This window comes from Staurois parvus, unplaced genomic scaffold, assembly GCF_062004578.1.
Source record: "Staurois parvus isolate SC_StPar_1 unplaced genomic scaffold, SC_StPar_1.0 ptg001263l, whole genome shotgun sequence".
NCBI classification, from domain to species: domain Eukaryota; kingdom Metazoa; phylum Chordata; class Amphibia; order Anura; family Ranidae; genus Staurois; species Staurois parvus.
The window spans coordinates 2,341,270-2,355,135 of NW_028319059.1; the positions used below are offsets into that span (position 1 = coordinate 2,341,270).

At 41.7% G+C, this 13,866-nt stretch overlaps 1 protein-coding gene across 7 annotated transcripts in view; it reads right to left on the bottom strand.

The window, feature by feature from the left end:
* SORCS1 (sortilin related VPS10 domain containing receptor 1) overlaps positions 1 to 13,866 on the bottom strand; it is a 1,076,837-nt gene that overhangs the window by 35,150 nt on the left and 1,027,821 nt on the right. For 4 of the 7 annotated variants that reach the window (XM_089660686.1, XM_089660693.1, XM_089660692.1 and 1 more), the window contains one exon: positions 10,969 to 12,736. The exons of 1 other annotated variant lie outside the window; for it this stretch is intronic. In XM_089660686.1, the coding sequence (XP_089516812.1) occupies positions 12,672 to 12,736 (65 nt within the window). In that variant the 3' untranslated portion in view covers positions 10,969 to 12,671. Of the gene's footprint in view, positions 1 to 10,968; positions 12,737 to 13,866 lie in introns of those variants that run through there. 2 more of the 7 variants (XM_089660688.1, XM_089660691.1) reach the window with 1 other exon arrangement.

Here is a 13,866-nt window from a genome sequence, read left to right on the forward strand (position 1 = left end):
CTTAGACCAGGCAATGTTTCTTTAACAGTAACTGGTTTTACTTGGTTTAACATAGGATTACACACATGGGAAAATGAATTCCAGAGTTTATCAAGACATTTTGCAGGAAAACGTACGACCATCTGTCCGCCAACTGAAGCTCCGCAGATAATGGGTGATGCAACAGGACAATGACCCAAAGCATACAAGTAATTCAACAAAACAATGGCTGCAACAGCACAGAATACGCCTTCTGGAGTGGCCCAGTCAGAGTCCTGACCTCAACCCGATTGAAATGCTGTGGCATGACCTTAAGAGAGCGATTCACACCAGACATCCCAAGAATATTGCTACACTGAAACAGTTTTGTGAAGAGGAGTGGTCCAAAATGACTCCAGATCGTTGTGCAGGTCTGATCTGCAACTACAGGAAACGTTTGGTTGAGGTTATTGCTGCCAAAGGAGGGTCAACCAGTTATTAAGTCCAAAGGTTCACATACTTTTTCCTCCCTGCACTGTGAATGTTTACATGTTATGTGCAATGAAACCATGGCAACATCTAATGTTTGTGTAGTATTATGTTCAGCAGACTGTGTTCTTCTATTGTTGTGACTTAGATGACGTTCAGAGCACATTTTATGTCCAATTCATGCAAAACTCCACGTAATCCCAAGGGGTTCACATACTTTTTCTTGCAACTGTACCTCATGGTACTATCTATACCTTATATTGAGTAGAGTCACTCTCCATGTCAAGGATAAAGTCCATTTTGGGAACCCACCACAGGTTCCCATGAAAGGGTAACTTCACTGCTCTGATGGATCGCGTAATAACATTTGACCCTCGCTGCATCATTCCCATGCATGAACTGACCACGCGGTCCGAACTTCTTCCATATATCACAGTCTTAGAGAGTCAAAGATGTTATAGGTGTTTCGACCCCCAACTGCACTCAAACTTTGCATTCATGGTCCCCAGGGTCCTCCTTGGCTCCTGAGTGCCATGTCTTAATTCACTCGCTAAATCACATTTATAAAAGACAGCGCTGTGCATAATAAGCCTCTTTCATTACTCTTGACTATTAAACCATGGCAATGGAAGCACACGCAATAAAAGGTTTTAATGTAATTCACTGTAATTAATCCTGGGAATCTCAGTCATCTCATCATATTAATTTAAAAGTAGATTTCAGAGTAAATGAGCCCACAGTAGAAACATTTAAGGCAAATTCAAACTGAAAATCATTACTGCGTCTGAGCTGGCTAGACAGGAAGGTGGATTTTAATATATTAAAGTGAATGTCAAGGCAAAAAAAAAAAAACCATATGCAATATTTCTCTGCCATACATGGCCCTTTAAAGTCAATGCAAGTGCAAAAAATACCTGTTGATCTGCTAGAAATGCACTCAGTACACAGCTTTTTTTGTGGAATGAGTTGGTGTCAGCTTGCCCAGTGTATTTTGCTAAATTACTCAACCACTCCCACTCTCAGATCTGAAGGCTAATCAGAAACTGCTGGCCTCCTGAGATTATAGCATTCTCTTGAGATTGTTCAGTGGCCCCTCTGAGTGTAAAACTTGCTTGAAAACAGTGTGGTAACCCGGAACCCATCCCTGAATACCCAACACACAACCTTGAAAAGGTTCACGTGAAACCTGTCAGGTTCTTATTGCTGTCTGTGTCCCCACTAGGGAGATTTTACCCTCCTTTCCTGTAGTGTCACCTTGAAATGTTTCCAAATGCATGGGGTAGTCCAGGGGCGGACTGACCGTTTGAAAACTTGGGCACTGCCCGAGGGCATGGGGTCAGTAGGGGGCCCCATGAGATGCCCCTGGTACCATTTTCATAGGCTTTTGTGAGTGTGGGCAAGGATACAGGGGCCCCATGATCCCCTATTTCCTGAGGGCCCCATGAGTTGTCAGTCCGCCCCTAGGGTAGTCCCACCTGCTATGACCAGGACCAATGTCCCCATTTTTAAATGTCTCATCTACTTTTATTCTGTTGAAGCTGTAACATTTTAGACCTCCTTTGTGATAATGGTCACAAGGCAAAAGAAAATCAAGGAAATCTCACAGTCATAACAGAGGATCTCATACCTCTCTAATCTGTTTAAAACTATAAGAACCCCTAAATCCTGATTAAGCGGTACTGAATTTAAATATTGACAGTATTAACCCCTTGCTAAACACTCTGTCACCCACATTCTTTTGGCAGCTAGATTGAGTATCACTAGATCTTGGAAAACCTGTCATCCGCCCACTGCGTTTGATGCTATCGCATTAGTTCACAGGCACTGCTCTTATGAACTTTTGATGGCCTCTAGCAAAAGTAGATATAGAAAACTACTTGAATAATGAATAATAGAAATTAGAGGTTCATATATAAATTACTGTATCACCCAATATGTGGCTTCCATACAGTAGCCAAACAATATGCAAACAAAGAAATTGTGAAAAGAGATTCACAGGAAAGCGGCTACATTATGGACAGAATGCGATACCCGGAAAAATTTCCAAAAAATTATGCTTTATTAACCTCCTTAGCGGTATTCCCGAGTGTAGCTCGGGGTAAAATTTCAATACCAAGAGCGGTAACCCCGAGCTACACTCGGGCTTACCATGCGGCGTTCTCTGGGGGTCCCTGCAGCACTTACCTTGTCCTTCGCTCCCGCGATGTGTCCCCTCCAGCGTCCCCGGCCATCTCCTCCGGCCGATGCCGGCATCCGGCTTCTGTGTTCCGGTCCCTGTGACGTCAGGACGTACGGGCGCCAGAAGCGGCGGGAAATTTGAATTTTTTTAAAAATTTCATTTTTGCTGTCATTGCTGTTTCAATGCATTTCACATACATTTTGTCCCTACTGCTTTGTCCTGTGTCCTGCCTGCATTTTGAATGTTCTTTCTGCCTGGAAACTTAGAAAAGTCCATGGCGTCCAAAAAGCGTCCCTTTACGTCAAAAGCAGTTTTAGATCAGCGATAGTAAATCAGAACCACTTGCAGAATTGAGTGATAATGATTCGTGGGGGAAATTCGTCATCAGACACTGAAAACAATTTTGCGACTTTGCTCAGCGATGTGTGAATTTGCCTCTGTATTTCAAATTTCAGTGTTTTTGGTTTGATTATATTATTGAATTAAATTTATTATTATTATTTTTTATGATTATTTAATAAATTATAATTTATGATTTCGTGTTTCAAATTTTATCATATCCGGAATGTTTACTAGACTCTTGTTCGGACAGATTTCAGTGAGTTATTCCTAAAAATTACAGCCTACAATAAAAAACTACATATTTCTATGCAAAAAAATGGTACCGCTTTCAGCAGAAAAAATCGGAAAGAATCATACCGCCGAGGAGGTTAAACATTATAGATAGACAATAGGGCAATCACCCTGGTTCACCATCACCTCAGTATGAGATAATACTCACAGACCTAAAACCACTTAAAACCACACCAAAACCGGTCTGGATATAAATGTGCTGCAAAGACAATGACAAAACCTTGTCTATAGCATTTACAGCACCACACATTGGTTACGCTACCAGTAGGAGGTATTTCGAAAAATTGTACCCTAGGTATATATAGTTATGACATGCTATGCAAAGTAGCTAATACAGTTGCCATGTGGAAAGAGACATAACCCTTAGCCTAATCAAGGCAATGTGGGTAAAAAATTATATATAGAGAGGGATATACCCCAGTGATATTAATATGGACTCATGCAGTACAGCCCTATAAGGCACAAGTGAGTGGAACGCATCTACCCTTGGCAGATGCAAGTAGTAGCAAAGATTTTTTATAAATGGAGGAGTCCCTGTTGATGTCCTTGATGGAGTAATAGATGTAGATAGCAGAGCCCTGCTTTACACGGTTTCTTCACCACAACGTGTGGACTATAAACCACTGTAATATACGTGATGAAAAGAGGCCCAGTAGGTCTTCCGTTTGTTGTAATGTATACTGTATGCCTTGCATCTAGGTAATACATCATAATGTCCCCATCCACCTGTGCCATGGGTGATAAATGATGGAGATGTCCTCCGTATGTACTGCCGTATTGATCCAGGGAACAACCGCTTACATCAGCCGATATCTCGCGGGTTCCACTCTTTCCTTGGCGCCTGTACAGCCTTGCATGGCTCATGGCATGTGAAGATGGCCGCCTCCTTGCTGGTCGGCGTGCATTGTCTATCTATAATGTTTAATAAAGCATACTTTTTTGGAAATTTTTCCGAGTATCGCATTCTGCCCATAATGTAGCCGCTTTCCTGTAAATCTCTTTTCACAATTTCTTTGTTTGTTTGCATAGAAAAGTACTTGCCCTATGGCAACCTTGGCTCAGATGGTACCAAACAAACCCACCTGTGTGAACACCTCACTTTGGTAGAAAGTTCTTTAGCTGATCTCTCAAAGCTTCCACATTTTAACCACCTCCCATCCGGCCCATGTATATAAACGGCCGGACGGTGGCAGTGCAGGGTCGGGTGGCTGTTTATAAACGGCCTCCCCGCACCCTGCTTGTGCGCGCTCCCTCGGAGCGCACAGCACCGCGATCCGGTGCCCGCTGTGTCCTCCGGACACAGTGAAACACCGATCGTCGGACGGGACCTCTGTACGAGGTCCCGATCATGTGATCACTGATTGGCCAATCAGTGATCACATGCAAAGTAGTAAGCAAGATGTCACTTGTGACATCATTGCTTACTACGTGTGAAATCTGTGAATGATCACAGAGGTCACATGGTACAAGGCTATTCACAACAGCCTTGTACCATGTGACAAGCTGTGACCAATCACAGCTCACTCAGTACTTCTCAATGAGTGCAAGAATGCAGACAGAGAGAAAGAGAAATGAATGCTTTTACATCCTATATGGGTGTAAAAGCAATCAGTGTGAAAAAAAAAAAAAAAAAATCTTCATCACCCCCCACAAGTAGTACAGTGTCACCATGGTGACACTGTACTGCTAGGGTGACAGTATGTAAAAAAAAATAAATAAATAAAAAATAATATAAAAAAATAAAATAAAAATGTAAAAAAAATGTTTAAAAATTAAAATTTTTGGTTATAAACTAATTTGTATTTTTTTTTTTTTACTAAAAAGATAACGGAATAAATTTTGGCAAAGATTTATGATGAAATATTATTTATTTGCAAAATTTTATTAAAAAAACACTTTTTTTCTAAATTTTTGGACTTTTTCATTTAAATAGCAAAAAAAATAAAAATCCCAGTGGTGAATAAATACCACCAAAATAAAGCTTTATCTGTCTCAAAAAATTGGTAAAAAATTCATATGGGTACAGTGTTGCATGACCACGCAATTGTCATTCAAAATGTGATAGCGCTGAAAGCTGAAAATTGCCCTGGACAGGAAGGGGGTAGAAGTGTCCGGAATGGAAGTGGGTAAATATATACATTACTATGTCACTGTTCTTTTTAATATTTTTTTTTTCTCTCTGTTCTGTTTACCTGTTTTTTTTCTCAAATTTTATCAATGACTGTAGAATGTTTATCTACTGCATACAGGCATTTCCTGTATTCCTATGTAAAAAATTCCAATAAAAATTATTGAAATATATAAAACTATAAGAAAAGTTTAAGGTGTTTGCAAGCAGCACCCAATCAGGGCTGCCGTAAGAAATCACGGGGCCCAGTACAACCAACCTGACAGCCCCTCCCTCAAAAAACACAGTTTACTACGCTTAAGTTATGAATTAACACAGTAATTGATTGGTACCGATCACTAATTGTGTTCATTCAGGAAAAAATGAGGCTGGTAAATGTGGCATATATACTGGACCCTTCCCCCACTTTCCATCCTGATGGATCCTATTGCGCACTTGCTGTTGCCCGTGGGAAGGAAAGGAGGGAAACTGGAAGCACTGCAAGGGTTGGAGAACACAGGGGGGCCTGGGCAGCAGGGGTAAATGTATGGTGCAAAGGGAGAGTAATGGGTGTGGCGGGAAGGGCAGTTACTGAAACTGATCCCTTTTATGACTCTCTCCGCAGCAGCTGAAAGGGGGGGGAGGAGGAGGAGAAAAAGACAGATTTCAGCTGCTGCAGAGAGAGTCATAAAGGGGATTGGTTCCAGTAATTGCCCCCCACGCAGTGCCGATCACCCGCCCTGCCCACATCCAGTTCACCCAGCTGCCTGGGCTCCCCCTGCTGGCCTGGGTCCTGTACAGGAGGACTAGTGGCACCCCCTTATCCACAGCCCTGCACCCAATATTAGGGATTCCTTCAAGAAGATCCAGGTAGAGGTTTGTATGTTGAAGATAGCTTCTCTAGTGGAGCTTAGAGGCCAGTTTCCTTATACAGCTTCTCTGGTGGAACTTAGAGGCCAGTTTCCTTATACAGCTTCTCTGGTGGAACTTAGAGGCCAGTTTTATTTATACAGGCTAGGGATTCCTTGATATCCACAGACAGACTTTAATGTTGAAGAAATCGTCTCTAGTGGATCTTAGAGGTCAATTTCCTTTACAGCTTCTTTGTTGGAGCTTAGAGGCCAGTTTCCTTATACAGCTTCTCTGGTGGAGCTTAGAGGCCAGTTTTTTTTTTTATACAGGTTATGGATTCCTTGATATCCACGGACAGGCTTTGATGTTGAAGACAGTGTCTATAGTCGAGCTTAGAGGGCGATTTCTTTATGCCGCTTCCCTAGTGGAACTTAGATGCCAGGTTCTGTCAGGAATGGGCTCACCTGCCCTGTGGGCTGCAGTACCGGTGCTTGCCAGTGGGTCTGTCAGGAATGGGCTCACCTGCCCTGTGGGCTGCAGTACCGGTGCTTGCCAGTGGGTCTGTCAGGAATGGGCTCACCTGCCCTGTGGGCTGCAGTACCGGTGCTTGCCAGTGGGTGTGTCAGGAATCGGCTCACCTGCCATGTGGGTTGCAGTACCGGTGCTTGCCAGCGGGTGCTTTCAGCAGCCAGGATCTCACTCCTGCAATCAAGCCATCACCTGATGCTGATTGCAGGAGGTATATTTAAGCAGCACCAGGCCTGCAATCAGTGCCTTGGTATTTTCACATGTGCCCTGTTGTCCTGATCCTGTTTCTTGTATCCTGCCTGCTTGACTCTGATTCTGCTAGAACTCCGTCTGCTATTCCTGACCATTCTCCTGCCTGCTCCTGTTGTACCTTGTCTGCCCGATTGTTCCTGACCCGGCCTGCCTGACCACTCCACCACTCCAGCCCTGACTACAATTGTACAAATCTATTATTAGTTGGAGGTTTGGTTTTTGGTTGCATGTGCGTTTGTATATTTGTGCTCCTAATAAATGTTATTATTATTCCATCATTTCTGAAGCCTGCTGTTCCCTTTGTCAGTCCACACATCTCTGGTCATACCTGGATCCCTGACAGTTTCATTATACAGCTTCTCTGGTGGAGCTTAGAGGCCAGTTTCCTTATACAGCTTCTCTGGTGGAGCTTAGAGGCCAGTTTTTTTTATACAGGTTATGGATTCCTTGATATTCACGGACAGGCTTTGATGTTGAAGACAGTGTCTATAGTCGAGCTTAGAGGGCAGTTTCTTTATACCGCTTCCTTAGTGGAACTTAGAGGCCAGTTTCATTATACAGCTTCTCTGGTGGAATTTAGAGGCCAGTTTCATTATACAGCTTCTGTAATGGAGCTTAGAGACCAGTTTCCTTGTACAGCTTGTGTAGTGGAATTTAGACCAGTCTTCTATATACTGTACAGGTTAGGGATTCCTTGAATATTCATGGTTAGGCTTTGATGTTGAAGACAGTTTCTGTAATGGAGCTTAAAGGCCAGTTTCCTTATATAAGTAGGCTGTATAAAAGAACAAAAGGTATCCCGCTCAGGCAAACAATCCAGATCAATCCACAACAGGTGCAGGCTCTGGCTCGCCACCACACACGATGCAGTAGGAAGAAGGGTCAGCCGCACACCGGAGGAAAGATGAATATAGTGTGTATTTATTGATCCATAGGACACACAAAACACCAGGACATGAATACAGGACCTGTTAATGCATTTCACATGATCTCGTGCTTAATCATAACCAATGATTTAGTGCGAGATCATGTGAAACGCGTTAACAGGTCCTGTATTCATTTCCTGGTGTTTTGCGTGTCCTATGGATCAATAAATATACACTATATTCATCTTTCCTCCAGTGTGCTGCTGAACCTTCTTCCCTAGGTAAGCTGTATATAAAAGATAATAAAGACTTTGTGTTTCTTTACCTCGATGTAGCTTTTTCCAGCCTGCACAAGGCTAAAGTAATTTAAAGGCACTTATTCAAGGCAAAGCAGCAGATTTTATTTCTGGTTCACTAACATTTTTATTAAAAGTTTACCAGATCAGATCCGGAGGTGATCCAGAGAGCTGAAGAAAGGCACTGAGAAACCCGTACCACTGGGGTATGTCAAAGCGTGACTCATCATAAAAATAGAAGAGAAAAAAATGAATACCTGTGCGGTTACCCTTCCAGGGCAAAATGAGAGATGAAGAACAAAAACAGAGTAGTCCAAAATAAAATAAAACACAAAAAAAGAGGGAGGAGGGGATGGGGAGGGAGGGGAAAAGAATAGAATAGAATATGGAAGAAAGGAAAGGGTGAAGGGGAGGAAAGAGAGCACCTTGGAATGCCGCACCGTCCTAACGTCTCAATCCCACAATAGACAAGTGAGTAAGGAAGAAAGGGGTCGCAGTTGTAAACCCTCTGATCTGGTTGATAATATTCTATGCATGGAGACCAGACTTTTAGAAATGTATCATATTTGATTCCAGTATAGCTGTCAATGTCTTGTTGACCATAGAGCTATGTAGGCGAGTCTTGACTTCCTGAAAACTAAGTGCAGGTGATTTCCAGGACTGAGCAGTAGTTTTCTTAGTGGCAACAAAGAGGAAAGTAATTAGTTTTGCATGTTTTTTATGTACTGGTTGTATAGATGTCTGTAGCCAGGCCTCAATTGGGTCTTTCTTAAGATTGCATTTGAGGAACATGTCAATGTGCCAAATACAGCTTGCAAACCCCCAGGCAAGTCCACCATATGTAGGCCATCATGCCCTCCTGTCCACAGAGTCGGAAACAGAGAGGGGAGTACAGCAGGTTTTATTTCATGCCCTCTCTAGGGAAGCACAAACTCATTCTCAATGGCTTTGCCACTATATTAAACCACCAAGAGCAATGGAAATACCAGTACATACACAAAAGAGGAAGCATGTGACCCTCTCTATGTGATGGCACTAGTGTTAGACGGTTAGGTCACTTTCAGCATGCCATGATGTCATTTCTGGTGCGCGAGTCCCCGTGACACCGAGGTTCCTTCCAGCCCTCTGCTTGATAACTGTGTATCTGATACTTAACATTTCATGGATGTTCCTATTATTGGATTATTAACCTCCCAGGCGGTATTCCCGAGTGTAGCTCGGGGTAAAGTTTCAGTACCAAAAGCGGTAACCCCGAGCTACATTCGGGCTTACCATGCAGCGTTGCATAGGGATTCCATGCAGCGCTTACCTTGTCCTTCGCTCCTGCGATGCGTCCACTGCAGCGTCCTCCGGCCGATGCCGGCATCCGGCTTCCGTGTTCCGGTCCCTGTGACGTCGGGACGTACGGGCGCCGGAACCGGCGGCAAATTTGAAATTTTTAAAAAAATTAAATTTTTTTAAAATTGATTATTACATAGTAAAACATTGCTGTTTCAAAACATTTCACATACATTTTGTCCCGGGTGCTTTGTCCTGTGCCCTGCCTGCATTTTGACTGTTCTTTCTGCCTGGAAACTTAGAAAAGTCGATGGCATCCAAAAAGTGTCCCTTTACGTCAAAATCGGTTTTAGACCGGCTAGAGAACAACGATAGTAAATCAGAACCACTTGCAGAATTGAGTAATGATTTGTGGGGAAATTCATCATCAGACACTGAAAACGATTTTGCGACTTTGCTCAGTGATGTGCGAACTTGGCGCTATATTTCAAATTTCAGTGTTTTTGGTTTGATTATATTATTTAATTAAATTTATTATTATATTATTATTTTTTATGATTATTTATTAAATTATAATTTATGATTTTGTGTTTCAAGTTTTATCATACCCGGAATGTTTACTAGACTCTTGTTCGGACAGATTTCAGGGAATTATTCCTAAATTACAGGCCTACAATAAAAAAAAATACATATTTTTATGCAAAAAAATGGTACCGCTTTCAGCACCAAAAACTGAAATAATCAAATCATACCACTAGGGAGGTTAAATACAGTTTTATCTGGGATACATTGGCTGTTGGATGATTCTAATTTTGGGGTTTATGGTCACACACACATATATATATATATATATATATATATATATATATATATATATATATATATATGGCTTGATACCAGTAGCGCTCTGTTCTTCTTTTCATCGTCATTATAAAATGCTCTTAACGGTTATCAGAGCAACTGTGGGACCAGTCTTCATTTCTATTGTGCTGCAATATTGATATATGGAAACTAGCGCCCAGTGGTTGGGCTATTCTTACTCTTCCGTGGAAGAGCAAAGAGGACAATATAAATCCTTTATGGCACCAAAGTGCAATAAAGCTCTATAGCACCAAAACAGTACCATAAATAATGTATGATGGCAAAATTAGAAGCATAGCTATAACAATAACCCGATAGAGACAAAAAATATGTAGGGACTACACAAGAAGAGGTACAGAGGGCCTAAATGTGGGGGGGAATAGACCAGAGGCATGGTTATTAATGTATATATTTAATCTTTCCTATACTATATGCAACTATATGTTTATTGTATACAGTATATACTGTTTATGTCTGCACCACTGATGGAGCATCATGTCTGGGGGGGGATGTTTGGGTTGAGGGGTGACCCTTTAGGGGCTATTTAGAGAGCACTGTGTATTGTGTTTGTTGCCTTGGGCAAGGCGGATTTCGGCTCGCTGTAATAAATGTTGTTATATATATTATTGCTACATAATACTTGATTAGTCACAAAGAAAAAACTGAATCTTTAATAAAGATTTATATATTTTATTTATAAAGGATTATATACAATTATCTCCCCGCCCCCCTCCCCAAAGTGGTGATTAAACAAAGTACCACCAGATAAACTGGACAATATATGCAGATTAATCGTTGAAGAGGTGAACCCTTTTCAACAAGGGAGTGTTCAAAAAGGAACTATCCAAAACTTATATACAGGATATGCAAAACTAAACAGCCAATCAGATGAGAAGTATTTAAAGTGTACGTAAGGCCCAAACTTGTTTTTTTTAGTTTTCGATTAGGGATGGGTTAAGACCCCATACCATGTAATGTTCTGCCGGTATCCAGCTGTGGAGATTTCCTTTTCCTTTCTATCTTGAAGATGCAACAGGAAATGAGAAGAAATTTCTCCATAGTGAATGGACTTCCCAGTCTTGAGAGTTGTCGCAGGAAGATGTTTTTCTATCAGAGGATTTTTCCCTCACCGGTTGCTCTAGTGACAACTCTAAAAAATTTGGATTGTCTTTCACTTTTAATGAGGACAATAGTCACCAAGACAAATATAGAAGGTGAATCTCCCCAGCAAGGACACAGACAGAAAAAAACTGACAGAGTTTCTAATCCATCCTAAACTAAAAAAAAAAGTTACATGCACTTTAAAGCTGAACTCCAAGATAAGCAGACAGTGTCTATATACAGGAGGCATGTATATTCTTACTTGAATCTGAAGGGTCTATTTTTCAAAATGTATCATTTTGAATAATCCCCATAATGTGCCTTATATGTATATTTCCTATGATCTTGTGCTCCCTCTAATGGCCATAATGCAACATTTTCCTCTTTGTGGTATTTCTGGAAAATACCACATTATGGTCACTAGATGGAGCTATGAATTTTGGAAAATACATATATTAGACCCATTAGGAGATTACTCTGGGACTAATAAATAGACCCCTTGGTGTGCTTTGTGTATTTCTCCCAGATCGGTTCAGTCATCCAGTGTGAAGCTTTACCTCTATGCAGGAGCTTCTTGTAATAAAGACCGGTCACTGCTGCTCTCTCCCCTTGTGCAGGGTGACTGGTCTTGTCTCTGCCCCTTCCTGTAGTTTTCTGTAGGCAGCCTGTAGTGGGTAACGCCTGCTGGGTCTCCGCATTGTGTACAGCACAGTGATTATATCTTTACAATACAGTTTTTGTGCCCAGAGTTCAGCTTTAAGAATGATATTACCGGTTTCTAGCTCTCTGTGGATGCCACAAAAGATACCGTGGTGCTGCATAAAATAAAACGTTTAAAGGTCTGCTTGCCTGAATAATGCATTTTCCATCTGGGTTGTAAAACAGATTCTTATTGCATGAAGTCAATGAAATTCACAATACATTATCCAGAAAAAAAGTGATAGTTCCCCTTGAATCCCATCTATTTACACACCTTGTTAAACTACCGGTGAGGTTTAACCTAGGGTAACGCTAAAAAAGAAAATTTAACCCCTTCAGAACTACAGGGACGAGCAACACGTTGCGAAGCCTCTCGGTCAGTGAAAGGGTTAAAGCATGCACATGTCAATTAATTGAGTCGTTTTACAAACACAAGTGAGTTTAAAAGAAGATAGGCGTGTCCAAATTCTCCTTCCTCGTCTTCCGATTCTTCTTTAGGCTTAAAGCTTAAAAACCTCAGGATTGATCAAAGATTGGGCACAGTCCGAAAATTGCCGTTGGGCGGGTCTCCTTCACACATTTACATACGTTGGATTCTCGTTTGTGCTCTGAGTTTCAGCAACCGTGGAAATACTTCCTAGGAAAATTAGAAGAATGCATTAAACCTGCAGCGTTTTCAAGAGGCTTTCCACCCCAACCAGTGTCTACTTTGGGATTTAATAAAGTATCGCCGGGCTGTCTTTCCACGCACATCAAGTGATGAGCATAGGTTTGATTTGAGCTAGAAGCATGAACCAGAAGCATGTTGTCATTTCCGCCTAATCAGGGCCCTATTATCCACAGCCAGTGCATTCTTTGTCCTACACCTGTGTGTAGTAACGTAGCGGGAAATCTTATATTGGCCTAATATGGCCCCATGGTCAGAATTGGTTAATTACATTGTCAAAATATGGCCATATGGCCATACTAGGTCAATGGTGTCACCAATATCCCCACATGTAACAAAGGGGCAGGGAAGTTTGTCATAATTGGTTAATTACATTGTCAAAATATGGCCATATGGCCATACTAGGCCAATGGTGTCACCAATATCCCCACATGTAACAAAGGGGCAGGGAAGTTTGTCATAATTGGTTAATTACATTGTCAAAATATAGCCATATGGCCACACTAGGTCAATGGTGTCACCAATATCCCCACATGTAACAAAGGGGCAGGGAAGTTTGTCATAATTGGTTAATTACATTGTCAAAATATGGCCATATGGCCACACTAGGTCAATGGTGTCACCAATATCCCCACATGTAACAAAGGGGCAGGGAAGTTTGTCATAATTGGTTAATTACATTGTCAAAATATGGCCATATGGCCACACTAGGTCAATGGTGTCACCAATATCCCCACATGTAACAAAGGGGCAGGGAAGTTTTTTGACATCGTTGACCTAATATGGCCACATGGCCATATTTAGTCCACGGCATTGTCCAAATATAGCCACATAGCCATGATAGTCAGTGATGTCATGAGCATATCCACCCTGCACCTGTGTGTAGTAACGAAGCGGGAAATCTTATATTGGCCTAATATGGCCCCATGGTCAGAATTGGTTAATTACATTGTCAAAATATGGCCATATGGCCATACTAGATCACTGGTGTCACCAATATCCCCACATGTAACAAAGGGGCAGGGAAGTTGGTCATAATTGGTTAATTACATTGTCAAAATATGGCCATATGGCCACACTAGGTCAATGGTGTCACCAAT